At 34.7% G+C, this 25,518-nt stretch overlaps 1 protein-coding gene and 1 long non-coding RNA gene across 2 annotated transcripts in view; one reads left to right on the top strand and one right to left on the bottom strand.

The window, feature by feature from the left end:
- Positions 1–9,339: 9,339 nt before the first annotated feature.
- LOC148609497 (RNA-binding protein RO60-like) lies at positions 9,340–15,251 on the bottom strand. The gene is made up of 2 exons (XM_088540511.1): positions 14,970–15,251; positions 9,340–13,786 (listed from the first exon to the last, which is right to left on the bottom strand). The coding sequence occupies exons 1-2, from the start codon at positions 15,212–15,214 to the stop codon at positions 12,244–12,246; spliced, it is 1,788 nt and encodes a 595-aa protein (XP_088396637.1). The 5' UTR covers positions 15,215–15,251; the 3' UTR covers positions 9,340–12,243.
- A 1,688-nt stretch (positions 15,252–16,939) lies between these two features.
- The window catches only part of LOC148609494 (uncharacterized), a 35,094-nt gene continuing 26,515 nt past the window's right edge, over positions 16,940–25,518 (top strand). The window contains exon 1 of the long non-coding RNA XR_015924800.1: positions 16,940–17,716. This is a non-coding gene — a long non-coding RNA (uncharacterized LOC148609494). The remainder of the gene's footprint in view (positions 17,717–25,518) is intronic.

Here is a 25,518-nt window from a genome sequence, read left to right as displayed (position 1 = left end):
AATATTTGAACGAAATTAAAATTCAATGCATATACATGTAATCACTAGAACTGTGTGACAGAATTTTTGGTCGCTGAATAAATAAGTATGACGACCATTGAATTGTAGTATTTGAGCTTCTTTTGTGAAAAAGAGCAGGAATGTTTCCGTTTACAGTATGTGCAAAATTATAAAATAAATATTCGGACTTGAAAATAAATGAAGTGTTTGTTGCTAAATACCTGTATATATTTTTGTTATGCAAGATTATTGACATTATCGGTTAAATAAGCGTTTTAGTTCCAAGATAGAAACTGGCCTTCTTGCACGTATGGGTACGTTGTAGATGTAATGACAAAACAGAATGAATGCACGTTTGTATTTATTTAGTACTTTCCAGCTGGATAAAACCAAACTGCGTTCTTTGGGGAGTAAGTCATCTTTCTATCATAAAGAAAGAAAACAAAAACAATGCTGTTTGTACTGTAACATCCTAGATCGTGGCCAGATTAACGGAACTTAAAAATTGCTTTGTAAATAAACTTTAGCATATATATTTTATTTAAGCTTTATAGCGAACATCGGTTTTCGTCTGTATGAATAGTTTCACTTCATTTATTTTGAAAGCTTAAACAGCTTGTATGGTATGGATTTTGCCTTTCATTGAAGACCGTGTTGTGACATATAGAAGTTGCTTGGCTTCCGGTGGATGACTGTCTCATTGGCAATCATGCCACATCAAGTGTACCATATCTCATATTTTAAAATGTCATCGTATTAGTCAATCTAAATATTTCGTGAAGTGAGCAAGGAACTAACCATGAAGCACGTGTATAAACCAAGGTAAATGGCAAAGCCATGGTTTTTTTTTCTATATTAATGTTCAGATTTGTTTGTGCAGAGGTTGAAAATGTTCTGTATTGAAAATTAACTGTGTCTGGTTCCATAATAGCGGCGTTAAACCCCAACAATCAATCAATCAATCATAATACCGTATCTCGTACCTAAAATACAGAAAATTCATATATCTGTTGAATGGATGATATATTTCAAAACCCTTTTTCATAGAAAGGTTAAATAAGAAATAGGTAAACCCTTCAGTCAAACCAGTGTGAAGCTAGCCGGTCCATACCAGCCCGCATAGAAACTAGCTGTCAATACATGTAATATCTGTTCGGAATACTCTTATGCATTTTCTCCTCTGCAGACCACCATTGATTATATTCTTATTCCTCTTTCGTTTATTGACTGTGTATCGGAATGTAGTGTGTTTTCTAATTCATACACTGAGATAGCTTCGGACCACTTGCCAATTTACTGCCAAATTAAAGTTCCGATTATGCAACACGATGCAAATAGCGAAAAAACCACGAACAGTGTCCTGGTGTAAGACCACTACAGAAAATATAATAAACTATCAGTTAGCAGTCGATAAAGATATGCAATATTAATTGTGTACACTAGTAGATATAAACTCAGAATCAGAAATAGACCAACTGAATAGTGCGATTATTGATATCGCATTAAAAGCATCTTATCAAAACATTCCTTTTTACCCAACTACAACGCTAGATTGAAACCGTATTGGACTACAGAGGTACGTGAAGCGCATAGGACTGCGAGAGAAATGCGACGAAAATGGATCGATCTAGGCCGTCCACGCGGGATGCATTAAGAAAGCTACAAGAAGTAAAAATCAGCGGCACGAACATACAATCGTAAACAAAATGAGGTTTATAACAAATATTAAAATGACATTGCTGATAAAGTGAATAATGCATGTAATCTCCATCTTTTTTTGCAAAATGTGGAACGGACGTAAGGAGAAGAAACGCTCTTTCTGTAATGAGATACGGATGTCGGACAGAACAATACGTACTCCCAAAGAAATTGCCGATGAGTTTGCGAAATATGACTGTGCAATCTCACATTCGCATGACAAAAGATATGAAACCTATGGTGACATCCACGATTCGACAGAGAACAGGATCTTAAACGGCGAATTTACGTTTGAAGAAATCAGTTCAGCTATTAAGACAATGAAACTAGGAAAAGCCCCGGATATAGACAACTTACAAAACGAACACTTGAAATATACTGTCAACAATGTATTATTGCTATCACGTCTGTTTAACGCGGTGCTATCCGTTGGATATATTCCTACAGTGTGGAGAAAGGCTTTGATAATCCCGATCCACAAAGGAGGTAATAAACCAACATATACATATGAATCGTACCGACCAATTGCTTTGTTATCTGCTTTATACAAACTATTCGAACTCACAATTTCAAACAGAATTCAAACTTGGATTGACTTATACGATATGCTATTTCCAAATCAACAGCAGCAGGGGTTTTCAAAAAAATTTTTTTACGTCATTCTCTTGCACGGAAGCGATATGGTCGATGGTGGAATACAAAAGTATTATATTCTCAGCGTTTTTGAACATTAAACGTGCGTTTGACACAGTATGGCATGCGGTACTTATGACAGGAACTTTGTTTACAAGGACACATGTTAAGTAGTATCAACGTTAGCTATACGGGTATGTATAGCGCCGTTTTTTATACAGTGAACTTTCTAAGTGGTTTCCAGTATCCCGTGGTGTCCGTCAAGGAGGAGTGTTGTCGTCTTTTCTATATAAACTGTACATTGACCAGCTGCTCTGTGATTTAGAATCATCGAAGTATGCGATCGCTGTTGATCAGATTGATTGTGGAAATTCAGCTTTTGCGGACGATCTTGCACTAAGCCCAGTTGCTCTTCAGTCCCCTATTAATATATGTGTTGACTATTCAAAACGGTGGAAGTTTGAATTCAGTAGTATAAAAACTGATGTTGTAATTTTCAAACAGGGGCGCATGCTTAATGACTTTCCGTTTCAGTGGAATCTGGGTGACGACAAAATTAATATTACTACAGTGAAGACACATTTAGGTGTAACTCTGACGTCACAGCTGGAGCCTAATGAAGCTATTGGTGTAGCGTGTGAGAAAGGACGTAAAGCTTTTCACGGACTCTTTGGAATATGTGGTTTACAAATGGACACTAACCCATTAACGAGCCTCCATCTTTACAAAACCGTAGAGTTAACGTCAGTACTATATGGATGTGAACAATGGACCTCTTTAACAGCCCGTGATGAGCAGAAGTTGCAAGGTATGCAACACTACTCTCTGAAACGCATACAGCATCTCCGTCAAAGCACCATATCGGATATGGTGGGAGTCATTGACATATCTCACGAAATTAGTATAAAGAAACTGATGTTTTTTCTTCCAAAAACTTGTTTCTCTTCCTCCAGGAACTATAACCAAAAAGTTATTTGTGCATAGACTATATACTTTCCTCAGTAACATTAAGACTACGAATGGTTATATACCGGATATTCAAACGATTTTCGTGAAATATGAACTAGATGAATACTTTGTTTACTATGTTAGTCTCAAAGTTTTTCCCAATAAACATGAATGGAAGAGAATAGTGCGGAACAGTGTTTGGAACTATGCCACTGGCGAACGGACAATACGAATGAAAAACAGTCATGACTTTCAACGTTTTGTCGAGGTGTGTGAACCAGAACAGACATGCTTCTGAGGCTGGAAGATGGCAAAAAGTGTCTCAGAGCTACATAACGCTTTCTCCTTAGCCAAAATTGTGACGTGTATACCACAAACAGACTCAAAAACTTGTGAAAAATGCAACTCTGAATACAAGGACACAATAGAACACTTTACGCTTTTCTGTGAATGCAATTCAGAATTACGGGATCACTTTTAGACGACAATACTTGACATTTTCAGAATTCAGACCTTCCTCTTTCTTGATGGACTATACAACAAAACCCCTGATGAACTTCTCCATATTATGATGGGACGTACTGCTGGTATACTTGAAAATTGTACCAGAAATTGAACAATCCTTAATTATCTAACCTGTGTGCAAATTTTATCAGTAATGTTACAAAAAACTGTTTAAGCCGATTTAACTAACAAGTAATGCTTCAAACGTTTTCATGTTTATTTTTCCTCTATATTTTCCATAGCTGTTTAATTTAGTCATGTAGTGTATTTTGCTTTTATATTGTTGAATGTATATCTCTGTAAAAGAGGAATTAAAGTATGATGATGATGATGATGATGATAGAACATACGTGTAATTCTACAGATTAGTTTGTAATGATGTTATGAAATAAAAAATAATAATAAAGTGAGTGTATCGAATACGTCTTAACTGATAAGGGAGGCCCCCCTTTTTAAAATTTCATCAACGACAGAGAAAGATATGTAAATTTCCAATATTTTAGAAATTCATAGTCCTCAACTAGGCCTAAGATCTCATTTCAGTCCCAAGATGGACTAATGGACCTTAGTACCAGCCACCGGCTTCGAAGTTGATACATAAGTGGTAATAGGGACCATCCCTCCCCTTTTTAAAATTTCTTCAACGACAGAGGAAGATATGGAAATTCCCAATATTTTGAGAAAGGGAATTGATAGACCCCAAGTAGGCCTAAAATTTCATCCCAGTCCCAAGATGTGCTAATGGACCTTAATTGGTCCCAGCGACCGAATAAGAAGTGGGTAAATAAGTGGTAAGAGGGCCCCTATTTTTAAAATTTCCTCTACGACAGAGGAAAGATATGGAAATTCCCAATATTTTGGGAATTGGTAGTCCTTAGTAAATAGGCCTAAATTCTCATCCCAGTACACGAAAATTACTCCGCGGGTAAGGATAATGGCAAACCTCATGCAATTTTTGAATATGCATTTAATTAGGATAATGGAGTAACAATGGATTGTTAGTTTGACTTGGTTTACTATTGATAAACAATTTGAATACTCTTGTGCATTTTTTCTAACAGTATTTTATTTCACCATATAAAGACTATGTAGCTGAATGAATAAACTATTCATTGGAAAAAAAACTCAGTACCGTTTAAATGGTAACTATTAATTGTTTATAAAACTCTTTAAGTTAAGAACACAATTAAGATTGAATCGCCCTTTAAGTTTCAAATATCCACAAGTATTTGTAGATTATTGACTGAAAGGAATTTATTTTATCTAATAAAATATCTTTGTCAGACATGTTATCTTAAATGGACCATCAAATAAATTACTGAACAAATGATCGCCTTTTATACAGATATCTAGATCTAGCTAGTTGTGTGCTTCAAAACAAGTTCTCGCTATTGTCTGATCTATATTGATTCTTCACTCAATGTGCATGTACATTGTGTAAAAAACTCGATCGGAAAATTCAAAATTAGATCCACGAGGCGGGGTCGGATCTTTTTGTTAGGAATTTTGTTAATTCTGTACAAAATTTGGCCAAAAATGAGACAATAGCCTGGGTCAACCCCCCACCACCAACACACACACGATTTTTTGGGAAACTTTTTTATAACTCCCTTTTCCACAACTTCTGGTCCCGCCCTTGATAGTAATATTGAAGACAACAGGGATGACAATATTAAGAAAATATATTTATTTTTCTTCATATTAAACGTTTTTATTATATGAATATTAACTTAATTCAAATATTGAACGCACCACTCATGAATATCACTGACGGCTAGGGTATTGACGGTTAGTTCAACTTTAATTTCACTCAATACATTTAGCATTAGTACATTTTACAATCTATTTAAAGATGTGTCTATTTATAACTTTATAACGTAAGCCTGTCCCCGTGACCTTTTTACGTTACTGTGTATGCACACACAAATTTAAAGTCTTTTATTATGACAACATGCACATAAAACGATCGATAACACTCATACGTCAGTAGCTTTAAATTTAAAAAATAAATAAATGTCACTAAAACAAGGAGTTGAAAAATGGAACGGAAAACACATTGTTGATTCTGTGCGTTTCCAAAAGAATGGTTTGCAGTAAATATGGATTTCATTCATAATTCATTTCTACATTTGTTCGCGTTTGCAAACAAACTAACTTTTCCATAATCATAAACGCTTAAGTTAACCTTTAATGTTAACCCGACAAATGAATATCAATACACAGTTTTAACGTGCACAAGTGCCTTAAAGTTTTCACGATCATTTTTGCTTCTAATGTGATTTTTCTCCTTGACCAACGTGTACAGCATACGAAAATTTGCAATATTTATAATTATGATTGGTATTTTGTATTCAGGAAGCACTTGGCAGATGCCGGTGAGCCAAAGATCCCCAGTAGTCAGAATAATCTGATCAGAACTACATTGTATATAGTTTATATTCACTTCTAATATCTCTTAACCTCTGTCAGAAAGTCTTTTCTATGGTAGCAGATTAATATAAATCCTGACAGGCTCTGACAGTAGCTGTCCTGGAAAGGGTCAAACTTTGCTCAATCCTCAGACATATTCTGCCAGCAACTGTTCTGGTTCTTGACAGAGATGTTTACTTAACTGCTATGTACCCACTGAATACAAAATTATACCGAGAGCTATTCCAAATTAGAAAATTAGGGCAGTAAATCTATTATGCTACACGTAATTTTAAATATCAGGTATGAATGGGCTACCCTTCATAACGAATAACGGTAAAAATAGGCAAATTAACGCTAACCAAAAAGATCATTACGGTAAACTAATCTTGAAAATGTGTAAACAAACGTTGATATTTTGAATACAGTTTGTAAAATCTGTAATTCAGATTTCTTTAAGCAGTTTGACTATGAATTAAACTATTCTAATGATTTTAACAACTGTTCCTCGGAGGACGTGTATCGGATGAGCGCACTGAAAAGGGGAGGCGCGATAGAATATATGGTGTCTAAGCATTTCTCCTGAACAACCAGATGATCGTGTGAATAAGGAACATATTAAAAAAGGTAAAAAGTCCCGATCGTAGAGCTTTGATAAATTTCCGCGCCATTTTTTATTATGACGATAAAATGCAATAAGCTTAATCTATCAGGGTTTACGGTAATATTTATAGTGAAAAAAAAAACGCTAACGGTTGCTAAATTTAAGGTCGTTACCAATCACGATAAAAACTCGGTAACGGAAAACGGAAAAAAATGTTCTTATAACGCTAGCGATAGCGAAAAAATGGCATTTTTAACGACTAACCTAAAGGACATCCACACCCTCACTTATGGTCCATTTTCCAACACTCAGCGCTAACGGATCAATCATTCGATTACCTCTCATCGCGCAAATCGTATCACTCGTATGCTCATTTGCTTAATGATTAAAAGAAGAAGCCGGCTCTACTAGTAGAACGGTAATATTTATAGTGAAAAAAAAAACGCTAACGGTTGCTAAATTTAAGGTCGTTACCAATCACGATCAAAACTCGGTAACGGAAAACGGAAAAAAAAATGCCCTTATAACGCTAGCGATAGCGAAAAAATGGCATTTAACGACTAACCTAAAGGACATCCACACCCTCACTTATGGTCCATTTTCCAACACTCAGCGCTACGGATCAATCATTCGATCACCTCTCATCGCGCAAATCGTATCACTCGTATGCTCATTTGCTTAATGATCAAAAGAAGAAGCCGGCTCTACTAGTAGAACTGTTCTCGTAGAATCGACACCGCTAGAAGTGCCAGAAGAGCTGGCTCTAGAACTGTTCTTTGACACTTTTAAAACTGTCCTAGAGCCGGCTCCTCTGACAGTTCCCCTGAGAGGTAAGAATGATCTTATCTGTATGTTTGCAAAATGAATGAGTTAGAGCATTTTTAATTTCCATACGGGTATAGCATTATTGTATTAGATATTGAGATTGTTAATATTAGTATCACATCGGTGACTGTGACACACATGTGTAAGTTCCAATTCTTTAACCAGCGTACAGAGGGAAAAGTCAAGGAAAACCTGAAATATAGCAAACATATATATACATGCAACCCAAAATTTTAAGCTAAATAAACCGATCAACCGGTCATTTGTAAGAGTAACCAGTTCTTTCAATACATAGTTTTACTGCTTATTTGTGTATTTTTGGATCTTTTTTTGTACTATCGCTTCTGGTTTTCCTGGTCGTATATATACATTTATGTCCTCCAACTTCCCAACGATGTTAGAACTGTCAAATTTGCGAAGCATATGTTTGGTCGTTCCCTCCGCGGCACTCGAACTCGTACCTATATAGCCTAGCTGACCGAGTGGTCTAGGGCGCTGGACTTTGTGCAGGCGGTGTTGCCATAGATGAAAAAAGGGGATGGGACCCAAGTATGATAGGGTCTACAAATTTTGATTGCCACAAAAAAAAGGGAGGGTTGGGTTTAGCAATTTAGCCTCCTGTGGCGGAGCGCAAAGATTCCCACTCCTATCGAATACCACATCAGGGTTCTTTAACGTGCGAGAAACGTGGCATCTTTTCCAACACGGTGCACCATTATGGTTTGCGTTCAAGTTTTCCGTATTATAGCCTGACAACCCCTGCATGTCATACGCCAGGGGTACCCCATTCCACCACCTGGGGCACACAACCCATGATTCGTTGGTTTCAGCATATTTGATCAGATATGGCACGAACAACTAAACATTTCCATGCTTTAAGTGTAGTTCAGGTGTCTTATTGATTTCGGTTTTCTGTATGCTCTGTGGGCACAGCGCCTAGCCCCTGGCTAGGTTTCTGAGCACTATTTAGTCGCCTTTTACGAAGAGCTTAGCGCTGCTACAGGCCTATTCTTTTGACACCCGGACCTGCACGGGGCCCAAGATTTTCTGTAAAATGCCTTAGTGCAACAGCGTGGTTTTCTACAATTTTACCCAAACATAATTCCTGACAATATACACATCCCCATATGGGCGAAACCAACATGTATATACCCCCAAACATCCATACAGAAAACCGAAATCATTAAGACACATGACGTACACTTAAAGCATGGAAATGTTTAGTTGTTCGTGCCACATCTGATCAAATATGCTGAAACCAACGACGAAATGAACTAGATATCATCAGATGGACTCCAAGTGTTAAATTTTAAACAATGACATAAACATGAACCATTAATATTTCAGTGCCAGTAATTTACTGTTAGTGACATCACATTGTCAAATTAAATCACAAGACTTTGATGATTCAAGTTCTGATGAAAGAGGAGAACAGTCTCAGACTGAAGTACATGTTAACATTTTAATTAGGGTTTATGGGTACCATGTACATGTATGACCTTCTGATAATACAACCTAGACTTTTCATCAACCATATCAATGTACATTGTACATATTAGTTTGTCTGTTAGGGTCTAGATGTTTGAAATTTATTTTTTTTCTGCATTTACATGACCACTGGACTTCACTTTTTTTATACAACCTTGAATTTGTTAAGTTTTATTCATAAGTAACTTCAACGTAATACACATTTTTATGTTAAAACTGAAATAATAAACAACACTTCCACACTTTTTATTGTGTATGCTATTACATGTACATGTATGTATTATGCTTGACTGATGAAATGTATGTCTACAAAAACCACGACTAACATAAACATGATGATAAATACGATGTATGAAAGTCATAACGTCAGTCCGAAATATTAAAAATTACATTCTTCAGCGATATCAACATCTTTTGTCTTAGTAACAAGTAATATCTCCTACAAAATTTGAAAATTGTGTGTAAGTTGAAACAGTTGTTTTCTTCATGATTGAAACAAAAGGTTGCCAGGAGCCTGAATTGCTCACCTGGTATAATTCATCCTTTCAAAAAGACATAACTTTTTGCCTTTCAAGAACAATAACTCTAAAGGGATTCGTCCCAAAATTTTGATCCCCACAAACTTTAGTAGGCCTTATCATAAGGATCATTTCAGCAACTGCAAGTTTCATTCTATCTATCATAGTTTTCAAGACATTGGCTGAAAACTGTATAATAAAACATAATTTTTCACATTTCAAGGGCAATAACTCTTACATGGAGTCGTGAGACAACTTTGACCCCTAAAGACTTTTGTGGGCCTTATAGTAATAATCATTTCGGCAATATAAAGAATTTGGCTAAACCTAACGGTTTAGGAGATATATGCGAAAAAGTACTATCTGACCCCTATGTTATATTTTTAGTAACAGCGGCAGGGGTTTTTGACGGATCAAAAATCCCCACATCAATTCTATGAAGGATACACCACGGAACAGTCATACCCAGTTTGGTTCCAATTGGTCAAGTAGTGTCAGAGGAAAATTCGTTTTGAAAAATTGTAACTACGATGACGGACGCCAAGTGATGGCAATACATTGTAGCTCACATGGCCGATGGCCAGGTGAGCCAATAAAAGACATGAATGGAGTGGTTCATACTTATGATAAATTATTGCCTAGTTATTTTCTAATATGCTCGTTCTATACATAATCACAATATCATTTCTTGTACGAAGAAATATGTTAATCATACGTCCATCTTCACGAATCCAAAACGTGTATACTGTGTAGGACTAAATCATCAACGATTAAATGTACACTTTAGGACATCCAGAGCACTCATAATTTACACAAACATGTACAAATATTGAGCTGCACAACTATGTCAAGCTCAATCTTTTTATTGTAAAAGTGTGTATATATCCAATGCAAACAAATGATCCTCGAAGTACACATTGATAACACGGCAGATAGTACTCTTAAATATTTTATGAAGCTTATTATTTTTTAGATGTATGCGACTTGCTGGGATGCTGGAAGAGTAACAGAATTAGATGTATGCGACTTGCTGGGATGCTGGAAGGGTAACAGAAACTTTTTATCTGGATATTTAGACCACATGCTTCAACAAACTAAATGTTTTGTCAAAAGTGATTTTGATACATAATTTTTTTTTCAATTTCAATTAGTTGTTTTTCGATAATTAATTGCATTCATGCATATTTACTACATGTGGACACATGTTACAATATGTCTTTAAAATTGTTATGTTAACTTGCACAACAAAAAAGCTCGAATTATATCGAGGATGTCTAATTTACCTATGTAAGTGCTGACTTTAGTAAAAGCCAAGTACCCCTTAAACAGATGGACGAAAAAAAACATACACTCCCTCTACTGCTAATTTTAGACACATATAAGTAAAAATAATTACATGTAGAGCAAGTGAATGTACAAACAGCTGTAACATTGTAACTTAGTTTAAATCCAAATTAAAAGTGATAATAATTGTCATAAAAAAACAATGTTATGTCATAATCACAGCTTTTGCCGAAAATCTCTGCGTATTGGCCTGCAACCGTGGACTACGATAAACCATCTACAACTCTCACCATTCTACGTACATTTTGTATACCCGAAGTCTTAAATGTACTCATTCAGAAAAAGTCATTATATCATACACTATATCTATTTGTAATGAAAAAAGTTGTTTCGTAACCATGAGGTTGTACACGATCACTACAGTTCGACGATATATTAACTTTATAACATTATGTTGGCAATAAGTACATTGTATATGGCACAGTTGGTATATGAACCCATCTGACAAATAATTTCAAATAAGAGAAAATAACAATGCAAAAATTTTGTTAATACACTGAATATCAGAAATAATAAACCAATTATCTAATTTTAGTACTGAAATTTTCAAATTATCCCGTACATGTATATTCAAACATTCAATGCAAACTAGCAGTAGCTTGAACTGAATCTACTTCTCTGAGGTCTATTTCCAACATTTCTGTCTGCAAATATCAACAGTTCATGTCAGTGAAAAAAAATGTGTTTTCAAGCCACAAATAATTTGAAATCAAAATATAAGGTAAAAACCATGCGCTCACTAATAAGTTTAGTTTTTTGTTAGAACAACAGACTATTGGTGTCCAAATTGGACTACTTTTGCAACATTTTCGTTTCATATTTGTACCACAAAACATGCAATTTTAGTGAAATGAGAAATCGAATTTTAGATGCTTCTTTTCCACAATACGGGAGCTTACTTTTTGATTACAAAATACCTTTAAAACCTTATACTTGATCCACAAAACATTAAAAAATATTTAACCACTATAAACAAATAAAGATGGTGAATTACAATATTGCGAACTTGTTTGACAATAAGCTTAATATCCGGGTCCTCGGAGCAAGAAAATTATTTAAATATGAAACGATGATGTCTATAATTTCAATGAATGGTCAAGTTATAAGTTTGATAAGAAAGTCCAACTAAAATGTCATTAACGTGATTAATTCTATGGGAGGTTAGGAACCTGACCACGTGAAAAATATATACTAGTAGATGACTGAATTTGATAAGAAGTAATTAATAAAAATTACAAACAACATCACAGTCATGCATATATCTCATGGCATTTACCGAACACTGATTCCACGCATTACTACGGGATATTCTTCATCCTCATGAAGAAAAACATCGTGATCTGGTTCATTGTGAACTTCAGAACCTTGATTTATGAAGTCCATAATAATCCCGGGTGTAAATGTGTCGAATCCTACAACGTCCAAATTATGAACATTATCTGGTGCAGCGATGGTATATTTGTCTGATGTCATCGAAACAACTACGAATCGGTAGTCCTGAATCGTTAAGTACTGCATGTACTGTTTCAGTGATTCGGTAGGGTGTATGAGACCACAGCTAGTCAGCGAATCTGTAAATACAACTATGGCGTCATATTTAGTTTTCCTTTCTGCTGCCCATTTAAACAGAACAGATAAGTCTTCTTTATCTCCGGCTCCTCTACGTATTTCCTTTACCTTGCTATTTATTGACTCAAGCGTGTCTTGTTTGTCGATATTTGCTGTATACGATTCCTCTATTTTGTTCGTAAATAAAATCACATCGACATCCTGAGACTGAACAGTCGAGTAGACCATCGCAGCAGCCGCCTCACATGCCTCGATGGTGGAGCCACAGATCGGTTTCTGCATATTCTCGCCAACAGAAACTGCCATTAGGCATCTCCGATCTTTCTTCGGAATAATAGTAGTAAGCCGTATGAATGCGTCAAGTAAAACTTGGGCAATTCTTTGGTTCGGGGTCCATTGTAACAGACTGCCAGTTTGCAATCCTTTGTTGTAGTGCTTCATGGCAATTAAAAGTGACATCGGATGAATTTTCGCCCTTGTTAATACTATGTCCTCACCTAGACGTTCTGCGACAAGATCCTCGTAGAACTTATTATTTTGGCCAGAAAACATACCTAAGCTTGTCAATTTGCCTAAATGTCTAATCATAGCGGTAAGCGGCATCGTGCGAATCAACACACTCCATACTTGGACATTGTCTTTCAGATAGGTATTAGGAACGTGTTGCCAATTTAAGTCGCAATCAACAATGGTTCCACAAACAGAATCAACGTACTCCGGCCCATTGAACTTTTTCATTGATTTTACTGCTTGTAAGAACGAATTGACATCTGCTGATATTTTATCACTTGGAATTTCCATTTCCTTGCCAAGAGCATACTGTAAACAGATTCGCACAGCTTTGTTTCGACTCCTCACATGGGCTTTCCGGATCAAATCTTTGTGGCTCCAGCCACATCGGCGAATGTATTTGGTAATATGTCGTGCCAGATCGACGGGATCTCGATCACTCTTCTCATACTTTGTATACCATTCGCTAATGGCACGACGATGTGCTCTACCCCACCCGGAATTGCGGCTAGCTCCGCTAATTTCCGTGCAATATTTATGAAATTGGAATAAGTGGGTTGGAATTCGGCAGACATCGTTGACAATGCTATAGGCAGCACGTTTCGTCATTTTATCATTCGATCTCGCACACACAGCTAAAGCATACAATGTTGGGTTCTGTTTGCAAGCTCTGCCTGAACAGCTTATGGCTTTGATTGTACTAACTGCGTCTATTCCCTTTCCTGTTGCTATTAATCTGAAAGTAAGCATGTACACATTTGACTGGAATACAAGTGAAAATCGTTTCACTATGAATACCTCACGGAACAAAACAAACTCGCATAAATGACCACGTGTAAGTCCATTAGCCACAAGTAATATATATTTTATGAGTTAATTACATGCGTCTTTTTTCCTAAATCAAGTGCTTACTGTTAAATTACAAGTATTCCAATAATGAGGATCAAGTGTTTAAATTCGGTATTTATATCTTTATAGGTTTCAAGATAACAATGTAAATAATATCCTTCTATGTATTATGTATATCGATATCTTGAAGATTTCGTATGAAATACAAAACGAAATGTTTACAATCTTTTTTTGTTTTATCTATTTATTAACCAGAAATACCCCGTGGCTTTGCTGACATAACATAATTCAAATTTGTAAATTTAGTTGAAGATCAAAAAGTTTCTAATGACCCTGACGAATGTAAAACAAAAAGAAATATTGCAATGGACTTTGTTTCCATACAGTGGTTTATTTTTTTATACATTTAGGCGGAAATTGGTACTAAATTGGTTTCCTTGTTTTTTTGTTTTTTGTTTTTTAAAAGAAATCATTATATTGTATATTGTATTCCTTTTGGATGCGCTATATAATACATGTACGTTTATACACGTGCCACATAGGATTACTTTCCTATGTGGTAATTCAATTACTTTTTTTTAAAATTCAATTACCATTATGCGTGGAGAATTGGGGCATCACAACTTTTACGAATAAAATTCTGGAGAAATTTAAGTTTCAATGGGAAATAACTGAACTCTAACTCTAGACTATTAGCCTATTATAATTGTTTAACATGTCCGAGAAATTTATCGTAGAAACCCATCCTTCATGTTTGTAAGTTAACCAAATCAATTGAAAATGTAGGCACGAGAGCGCATTTAGTGAAAAACGAACACACATATTCCAGTCTCCAAGTCGATTTGCAACGGTGCCAAATAAAACCGAAAATTGCGTTGTAACCTAGATTTTTACTTGGTGAAGAGGGTTCAACTTTGTTAATTCCGTTCCATATTTCGTATCCGTGTTTCTACTATGACCTGTTGTATTGAGTTTCGTTTCTGTTAGATAAAAGCAGAGAATCTGTAAGCAAGTAAAACCAGTGGTAATTTATATACATGAAACAAATCTAGAATGTATAAAAGACTTACCTGTCAATACACTGAACTTCAGACCTAGAAAACTTTTTGTGATTTGAATTTGCTTTGTAACAACCCAGCTCCGTTCCAAGACATAGAAAACGTCCAAGCCGTTTGTTATCATCTATTTGGTAAACGTATCCGCCTGCTGGATTCAATATTTGTTCAGAAGAAATGGGTTCGGACTGAGAACGTTGTTCTGGATGTGGACATATTTGAGGATCAATGTCCATATCTACGTCCGCCATTATGATCATAAAATCTGATTTAACTTCCTCTTACTGAAATAACAGGCTATATATAAATAGAGCGTACACTTTTCGAATACAAACAAATAAACAGTGAGTTTCAGTTTGAACGAGACGATTTATCTTACCATTGAAGTATCGTTTTGAATAAAAAATAATCGGAAAGGGTACCCACATCCTCCTTAGAATTTATACAATATTCAATATACTTGCAGTAAGCTCGCACTGTCATGGCACCTATTGTCTTCATTTTATTTCTCAAAAACGTTGATTTTTTAGAACAACCTAATTGTTTATTTTTCATCGTATAAAATAGAATAGAAAACAAATTACAGAAACGAACAGGGGGAGGGGGTACTCTGTTAATATTTTGACGGGGTGTGCATTAAAAAAACAACAAAAAGCAATACCCATACATACATGTATCTATGTGATACATGTCTGAATCAATACCCAAATCATAATCAATACACGAATCTATGCTAACAATTTGATAATAAAAACAAATAGATTAATTAGATTTGCACATGGTGTCAGTGGTTTATTTCTCAACAGAAAATAATAAATCTAATCAGAATATCTTGACATATATATGGCAATGACACCCATACATACATCATTAGATACAAGAGTACCAAATATGTGCATGTCTATCTGACCAGGTAGAAAGATATGCAAATCTATGCAATGATTTCTGAAGAATAGACCCATAAAAATACATGCACACCCAGTATACCGTACATGTATATAAGGAGTCCGGCGGGGAGGGGATGCGGTTGCAGTTGAACCACTCGGGGTATCTAATTAAAATGTAAATTTTGAATGAGCAAACAGCTGACCCCCTTCACAATGCATTAGGCTTTTAAAACATAAAACTTAAAAATAACTTTCCTGAAATATGTATGTGACCCGCGGACGCATAGCATTAGCTGGCGCCATATATGGCGCAGCCCAGTTCATTAGCAAAATCGGTAATGCCACCAAAGAATGTTATACGAATGTCATGATCTTTTTTGAATGAATACATTAACTGAATCATTTACTGAAATAAGTCTACGATGCGGTAAAAAAAAATGGAATGTCTACGATTCATACGGAATAAGTATTTGGCTATGTCGTCTGTAAATCGGTTACAAAGAGAGCATTGTCCACTTATGATAGCATGCGCTCCTAGATATGTTAATACCGGTACCATAAGTTGTTTGCAATGGTGTTTGGAACAAAGTATAACCAATCTGTGTTCTATAAAAGAATGGTGGAATTTGAAATATCGCTAAATTTCAGGTCGTTGCTGTACCAATAATTTTCATTGATTTTCTTCATAAATAGTTACTGTTTGACTAATGATTTTGACCACAGTCTCTTTTCCGGAATAAAAGTTTCTTAAATGAAGTGCTGAAGAAATGATGACATATCATATTCCAAATTCGAACGAGATCGTAAGAAAAAGATAATTTGTCTGGTTTGCTAGAAATTACATTAGCGACCTTTACATGTAGATTAAATAATTGTTTATGAGTTATCATTACAGACGCTCTACACAACCGACCAAAGAATAACATTTTAAACTTGTCTATCAACCCCTCTATCGACAAATGTCCTAAGTTACTTATAGAAGAACACTTGGTGAACGTTTAATTTGTCAAAACAAAATATAAACCGAGTAAAGCATCTTTGAGTCTGTTCCAACATACATATGTTTCAGTTTTGTTCAAACGACCTAGCTGTAAGTAGAATAACACATTTCCATATAACGGTATTTGACACTGGTGACATGCCATTCGAGTTTTTGTGTAGTGAGTGCAGCCAAGTTACGTTTCAGTATTTTACATTCATTGTCAGTTCTGTCTTGAGCGTTCGGGCATGACAGTCTATGAGAGTTCCAGCATATGTCACTTTGTCTATCCTGTTAATAGTTTGATCACCAAATTGAAAATCTAAGCGAAATTTCTGCAAACGTCTCTTACACAGTGTAGAAATAAACAGTAACACATTACCTTTCAAAGCATTGTATTGTTTCGCATACGCGTAGACGATATTACATGTAAGCGAGTTTTGTAGTCTTTATTTTTTTTTTTTTTTTGGAAAACAAAACATTGTTTCACCAGCGAATAATATACAATGAATGTAAAAGTTTTCGATAAGTAACCCATTTTTCGATTCTTAAAGGATATGAATTAATCCATCGATAAATAACGAAAAGAGCCAAGCAGAAATAACACGTTCTTGTCATATTCCCCGATAGATTTTGAATGATTTGCTGGATATAAATAACTGACTTATATTGAACATAAGCACTTGCAGACTTCTACAATACATCTCCGTATCTTTCCAAATAGATAAAGGCAATCACAATCGACATCTTGCGACTGAACAGTCGAGTACATCTAGATCATATCAGCAGCAGCCGCCTCACATGCCGTGATGGTGGAGCCACAGATCGGTTTCTGCATATTCTCGCCAACAGAAACTGCCACAAGGCACCTCCGGTCTTCTTTTGGAATTATAGTAGTAAGCCGTATGAATACGTCAAGTAAAACGTGGGCAGTTATTGTGTTTGGGGTCCATTGTAAAAGACTGTCAGTTTGCATTTTTTTGTTGTAATGGTTCAAGGCAATTTAAAGTGACGTCGGATGAATGTTCATACTTGCTAATAATATGTCATCACTTAGACGTTTTGCGACAAGATCCTCGTAGAATTTATGTTTTTGGCTAAAAAACATACCTATGTTTGTTAGTTTTATTTTCCTATTTCGTCTCTACTTGACATTTTATGGGCAATTATCCCAATGCTGCACTTGGTCCATGCTCTCAGATTTTAGTGGTAAGATGCACGTTTGCTTTGTTTTGTTTTTTTTGTACGTGTTATTTTGGTTATTTTGTTTATTTCATGTTCTTTGTTGTGTGTCTCTTTTTCCTGTCTGGTCTTTATCCTTGGATTATATTCTTTTGATTTTTTGGTTCCCTTGCAAATTTATTACTCTTAAAACACAATATATTTACTTCTTCAACTACATCAAAATATCTGACACCTCCTTTTTCTGGTCTATTTAAGATTCCTACAATGACTAACCAAATGTGATTAAGTCGGTATGGAAGAAAATACATTTTGTATCCTCAACATTTGTTAAGGTCATCTGAAGTGAACATGTGCCATGAGTGACAATATTAGGCTACATTTTATGTAGTTAATCTTTATATATTTGAAGACTTTCTTCAATACACATGTAAGTACATACTTAGAGAAATGCCACGAGGGTAACGCCAACCAATTAACACTTGTAGCAGGATACTTTGGTGTTAATATAAAGGTAGCATCTTTATTGTACAATGTACTGTTAACAGACCAGACTTTACTTCAATAATCTCAGCGTTGGAAAATTTGTGTAAGTATTGGTCAAGATTGGGTTAAAAGATGAGAAAATAATAACCTTGACTCCGTTTATTCTGGACTCCCTCTGGACCCTTTCCTCCTAAAAAATCCCGGGTCCGCCCCTGAATCTCTCTGACAGTAATTCTGCAGTTTTTAAAACGACACTAGTTTATGTCTGGTCCTAGAACGTACAGTCCCTGACAACTCCAAATCAGAACGATTGATGACTATTCTAAGACAGCTCTATGTTTACAATCTATATGTCAAATGTTTCGAGTTCATAGAAATTGTGTTTACTTTAGATAAAGGCAACTTTTGGCATGTGTTTATGTACCTCTTGCATGACCGACTGGTCAGTAATAACCATCGAATTCAATGTAATGTCAAAGTCTGGCACCCTATATACTCTGGCAACTCTACGTTAGAACGATTCCTGTCCAAGTACTTTTATAAATTCTAGAATCTTTTGGAATCATCGAATATAAATACAATGATTCCGACCTTGTTAAATAATCTGTTATTATACATTAATGATATGTTATAACACATTAAGAATCTATAATTCCAAATTACTAATCTGTCATAACTTATAATAAAAAGTTAACTGCATGGCCCAAAAACGTCATATCAACGATATTAACTTTCTGATATCGAACTCGATAAATAAGATAACTAAGAACGAACTCAAAAGAATGTTAACCGAACTCCGAACAAACTTGTGCGTTCCCTTGGCGTTTTAAAAAAATACAATTCGTAATAAGGAAAGAGTTCCTTTGAGGACATAAGGTACATGTAGCAAACACGCCACCGCGAGACCACTCACATGGTTCGACACTATAGGATGAGACATTTCTCTGCAATTGAACTTTTATGATATTGCTGTAATTTGAACTTCCCAAACCTAACGACGAAGTATGGTTGTATATTACATGAACAGATATGAATGGTTTTAACCTCTCTATAGAAATATTGGTTTAAAATAACGAGATATGTCAAAGAGACAACAACCCCACCGGGATAAAACTGTCGCCTCAAGGACGCCTACTTTTCTTCAATGAACAACGAGGAAAACCTCACACCACAAGGCAAGCTGTAGTAAAAAACAATCATCATTATACACAGATACAGTGGAAGATTTGCCCCTATATAATCAAGTAACATAAAAAATAAACTGAAGATGAAAGCGAAATAAGAGATAGAGAGGCCAGAATTTCCTGACTTGCGACAGGCGAAAAAATTACGGCGGGGTTAAGTACTTTGGCGTGATCACAACCCCCAACCCTTTAAAATCTGGCCACTGCGAGAAAAAAAAATCACACAATTAAAAATACTTAAAAATCAGTTTAAAAATGTCTGAGTCCTTTGTTAAAACGGAAATAAAGAAACTGGTCATAATTAACAAAATATATAGATATAAACCAAGGACATATACAAATCCTCGAACAAAGTTACACAGATTTTCATGAGAATGCTCTTGTTCGATATTATAGAGCACTAGCAATTTCCGCCTTCTCCTAGTGTCTCCCAATTTACGTCTTTATATACTGTTTATATTTTTTTTAATTCTTGGAAACATCCGTAACCCGGTTACAATGTTTGGATTTGCAGTAAGTGAAGCACAACAATTGTCCCATACATGTACTTCAAAGGAATATTGTAATCATGATCGAATATTTGATATATACCTATCCAAGATGTTACGATTCAACTGGAATTTCAATTTCCGTAATTATACATTCAGTTGATTTTTGGCATTAGCTGTAATATTTTCAATATGCATGGACCTCTTTGCATCATTACTTAAGGTAATACAATATACCTTCATGCTTGATCGAACCTTGATTGGAATTTCAACTCCACTCAGAGAAGAATAAAAAGAAAGATATTTTGCTGTTAGAGAATTACATTGTCTCAGGGTTTTTTCAGCATTAAAATTCATAAACGAAGTATTTGCCCATTAATTCAACTGAATTACATCACGACTAATTGTTGTTATCGCGATCAAAGTACAGATGAGAACAGTTCTAACCTCTCAGTCAAACTGATAGGAGAGCCGACTCTAGGACAGTCATAGAGCAGTTCTAGAGCCGGATCTTCTGACAGTTATAGCAAAGCCAGCTCTAATTTTGTCCTGCTGTAGGAGAGCCAGATCTGTTAGAACTGTCAGAAGAGACGGCTCTAAAACTATTCTACGTTTTTACTTAATTAATTATATCTAAAAAGTTGCGGTTTTGTCGGAACATTTTCCAATTGTTATAATCCTTGGGCTGGGAGGCTCTAGGTTTCTTTATACCTGTACCTCCCATTACCGAATCAGATTGTCGCAAAAAATATTCTCGGATTCTTTTTTTTCAGTATAAGCCTATATTTGTACCACACAGGGTCAAAAAGCCAAGATTTTGTGACTCAATTGTTTGAGCGTCTAAGCCTTCCTGGGATAGCACGTGTAAACAAACTAAACAAATTTAGACATTATCATGTAGTCCAATGTCTCATCTTTACAATGAAACCAAGCAAGTTGCAGTAACACTTATGGTTATGGGGTAAAATGGAGAAAAAAAACACCCCGCCGAAAAATCGCTTAAATTGATTTTCGTAGTCAGAATTTTTCACCTCACTTGACTTTGAAAAGTTTAAATATTTATCACTTGGGCTCATTTCAAAACTAAGATACTATTTTAATGTATTGTATTACACAAAAGCTTGATTAAACTACGTTTTTTTTCTGATAAAAGGGAAATAACGGGTGATTTAGAAGAAATTCTGAAATTCTGAAAATTCCCCTTTTTACGGTTGTAATCCCGAAAAGAAAATCTAAACGCCTTAATTGATCAGATATGTTGGATACATCATTATCTTAATTATGAATGCCTAAAATATGAGTTTTACAGTGTCAGTATGTTGTGAATAAGAATTTTGTTTGATACTGAGACCAGTTTTCTAGAGGTAGGGGTAATATTTTCAACATTTTTTTTTTAAATGCTTTCTTGAATATTAGTTTTCGTGGTTTATTTCTGTCAGAAATTAAATTATCTATCCAGTGATACCAAATTTAAGACGTTTTAGTTGAGCAATAACTTGTAGAGTCGAATTTATGTGACTTTTGACCGAAAAATGGAAAATCCCATTTTTCGTATTTTTTTATAAATTCTGGCTACGAAAATCGACAAAAATCATCAAAAGATCCCAAGAAGTATAAATTGTGATAATACTAAATAGGAAATACCAAATATGCCATTTTTTTACTAAAGCATAAATACTGTAGGTTTTGACATTGGAAAATAGGTCAATTTAAGCGATTTTTCGGCGGGGTAGGGGTACATTTATTTCATTTTACTGCAAAACCCTACGTGTTACGGCAACTTTATTGGTACCATTATAAAGCTGAGACATTGGGCTATATGACAATACATACTTATGTCTGTTTTCTTCGTTCTGTAGAAAGAAGGAGTTCGAAGAATCAAAAAAGTTAAAAAATTATTTTTTGCCTCAACGAGGTATAGAAAGTAGCCAATAAATTCAAAAATGCTTCAATTAATTTTTTGGTGACAAAAATATTCTTAAATGGAAGGTATAAGAGTACCGAAAATCATATTTTGGTTGATAAGTGGGGGGTGCACGGGGGTATCTTAGCCCACGTACTAGTTTGTCTTATACATTTACACACCTAATGGCAAAAGTACACGTATTGCATTATTATTATTATTATTATTATTATTATTATTATTATTATTTTGAGAGGCAAAGATTTTTATTTTTTCTTTCTTAAACAACTTGCAATTTTTAACAAATAATTCCAATTTAATTCTTCAAAGAACCAATAATTCAAACTCCAAAATTTTAATGAAACATTTACAGGGCCTATTTTGTTACTTTTGCTAGTGTAAAAAATCAAATATTGGGATAAAAAGTCAATTTCAAGTATTTCTTTGCACGATTATTTGTTTGTTTGCTTGACATGAAAACCAAAACATATCTTCATTTTTGTCTTGGTTAAATATCTTGGTTAACATGGAAAATTATCAATAAAATGTTCAAAAATATATAAGACAAGAAGAAATAATTGACTGCTTAGTACCATTGATGTGTGCGAGCATTTTACTTTCTTACAAAAACCTCAAAATTGAACGAAAAGCTTTTAAATGAGTGCATTTCCACCCATTTTGTTACTTTTTGCTAGTGCGATAACTCTTACATTGTTTGAAAACTTTAAATCTGGGAACAAAAAGGAAAAATTTACTGGTTTTGTTTGTTTGTATATCAGTTTGTTTGTTTACTTTTGACATGTAAAGGATTAATAAGTGCTTTAAACTGTGCAACAACTATAAATTTCATTGTTACAAGATCTAAATAAGTAAAACTACCCATAAAATGTTCAAATCTTACTGGGTGCAATCTGCTTTTCTCGGAAAACCTCAAAATTGGATGAAATGCTGTAAAACGAATGCATTTAGACCAATGTTGTTACTATTTTCTAGTGTGATTAATTACTCCTAAATAGTTTGAAGACCTCAAATATTGGAATGAAAAGTAAATATCTACTGTTTTTGTTTGTTTAACTGTTTGTTAGTATACTTTTGAATTAAAAGCCAAAATAAGTGCTATAAAGACTGTGACACATCTTTTTTTATAATAGAAGATGTGAATCTGTTTTGTAAAGTAAAAAATTCACTTACATTAAATTTGAATTATTATTCTAAAATGAATTTGACATTGATACATCGTTGGTAGGGAAACGTTAAATATTTTAGGGTATTTTCGGACGAAATCTGTATTTTCTTTTATTATTATTTTTTTATCAAGAGAGTCTCGTGCAGAAAACTGATCATTTCGATCACTCGGGGTAAAATAAATGTATTGAATTGTTCTTAAGTTCGCCGTTATAACTGCGATAAAATTAAAACTAAATTGTTACAACCCTGAACCCTTAATAATAATATTCAATGTAATTAAATCCTAACCTTTCTGCAGTTCTAGTACGAGAGCCAGCTCTACGAGAACACTTTTTCAACTAGAGTCAGCTCTACAAGAGCCAGCTCTGCTAGAACTGTCAGAAGACCTGGCTCTAGAACTATCATACATAACTGTTCTAAGTCTGTTATAGAACTGTTCTTCTGACAATTGAAGAACAGCGTTGTGAGAGGTTAAAACTGATCTCATCTGTAGATATTTAATGTGACATCTGTAGAAAGCCTGCGTAGAGACTAAATTTTATCATCTTTATCATTAATAAAAAAAATAAATAAGAGAGACCCAAGTACTGAACCTTGATGTACACCTGCTGAAAGATGGCTTTCTGACGAGATTGATGAATTTAATACAATATTTTGTTTCCTATCATCCAGTTAGCTTTGAAGCCATTTCAGAACATCTCTTTGAATTCCAAAAGATTTTAGTTTACATGTTAATCCTTTGTGCCTTATACAACTTTTAAAAATCTCAGAAAAAGTTACTATACTCGGCGTCACATAAATAACATACTGTTAAAATTTGAATAAAAATATTTTCTACGACTTTATTGAGACCTACCGTCGTTTAAATTGTCTTAAATGACTTGCTCATTCGTTTAGCCAAACGGCTTCTCCCTAAACATTGAATCGTTAAATTCCGGTCAGATTTTAATTCTAGGTGCCAATATTTACATTGTAAAAAGTCGGCCATGTTTACAGTGATCGGGTTGCTAGGAGATGTTGTTTACGTTTAAATGGTTTGTCCAAAAACCGAAGAACCCAGAATGCATTTCGGCGTTATTTCGGATATCTCGGATTTATTTTACGCGAACAACGTACAATACCGAGAAGTTAATCAAGCAGACGATTGTCACCGGAGTTCGACGGGAACTTACGAACTTCGTTTGTAAACAAATCGTCCCGTAGAAACCGACATGGCGGATATTAGTATGGGATTTTCCCGTAAGGATTTGTTACGCATGATTTAAGCTAAAAGCGACTTGTTCAGGGAGAAGCCGTTTGGCTAAACGAATGAGCAAGTCATTTAAGACAATTTAAACGACGATAGGTGTCAATAAAGTCGTAGAAAATATTTTTATTCAAATTTTAACAGTATGTTATTTATGTGACGCCGAGTATAATAATACCTTTAGAGATATATATTTCTAACAACTGAAGAACTGTGGAATGTTTATAGACATAAACCCCGACTGATAGGTAACAGTTTACTTGTTTTCATGAAAATGGTTATAAATATTGTTAAACATAATCCTTTCCATTATTTCCCCACACAGGTTTTTAATAAAATAGCAAAGCCTTTTGTGTCATACAAATCAGTCACCAATAGTCTTCCTGCTTCAACACATGTTTCAATATTTGATAAAATGTTTTGTATCGTGTTGAATTTTGTTTACATGTAAGTATTTTGTTTACTGTTTTCTTTGCCTATAACAAAGAAAGAAGGTGTAGTATTGCATCCTTTTAGTTCGTATGTTACTGGTAAAATGGTTGTCAAATCAGCTCCAAGTGAGTTATGAAGATCATTCACTGGTATAAATCGTCGACCATCTTTCACGGACATTATGCTATCAGTCTATAATCATAGTTCATCGATATTGGACATTTTGAAAAGTAGTGTGGACAGAGTAATAGAACATCATTATCGGAAGACTTTATAAAATAAATCCTTCCAAAACTTTCATTCACCCATTTGCTTATAAATAAACGTAGAATGCAGTATTATTCTAGTATCTGCTTCCTCCTGAGTGCTAAATAGCTCTGCACAATCCCTTACAATATCTTTGTCAAACCACTTCAAAGCCTCTGGGTTTTGGAAAGTTACCAAGACAATTCGTGAACTAGCAATAGTGTTTAAGAGCTTATTCGTAGATACATTTGACTAACCTTTGTTTATTCTCAGATATACTCAAGAATTTCCGCCACTCTAGAAATACCTTCAATTATCTAAAAAAAATTTTTTTTAAAATGCC

This window comes from Perna viridis, chromosome 8 (genome assembly GCF_037379345.1).
Source record: "Perna viridis isolate PV_CMFRI_1.1 ecotype Kerala chromosome 8, ASM3737934v1, whole genome shotgun sequence".
Lineage (NCBI taxonomy): Eukaryota > Metazoa > Mollusca > Bivalvia > Mytilida > Mytilidae > Perna > Perna viridis.
Note: the sequence above shows the minus strand (reverse complement) of the source record. Positions and strands in the feature narration are given on the sequence as shown.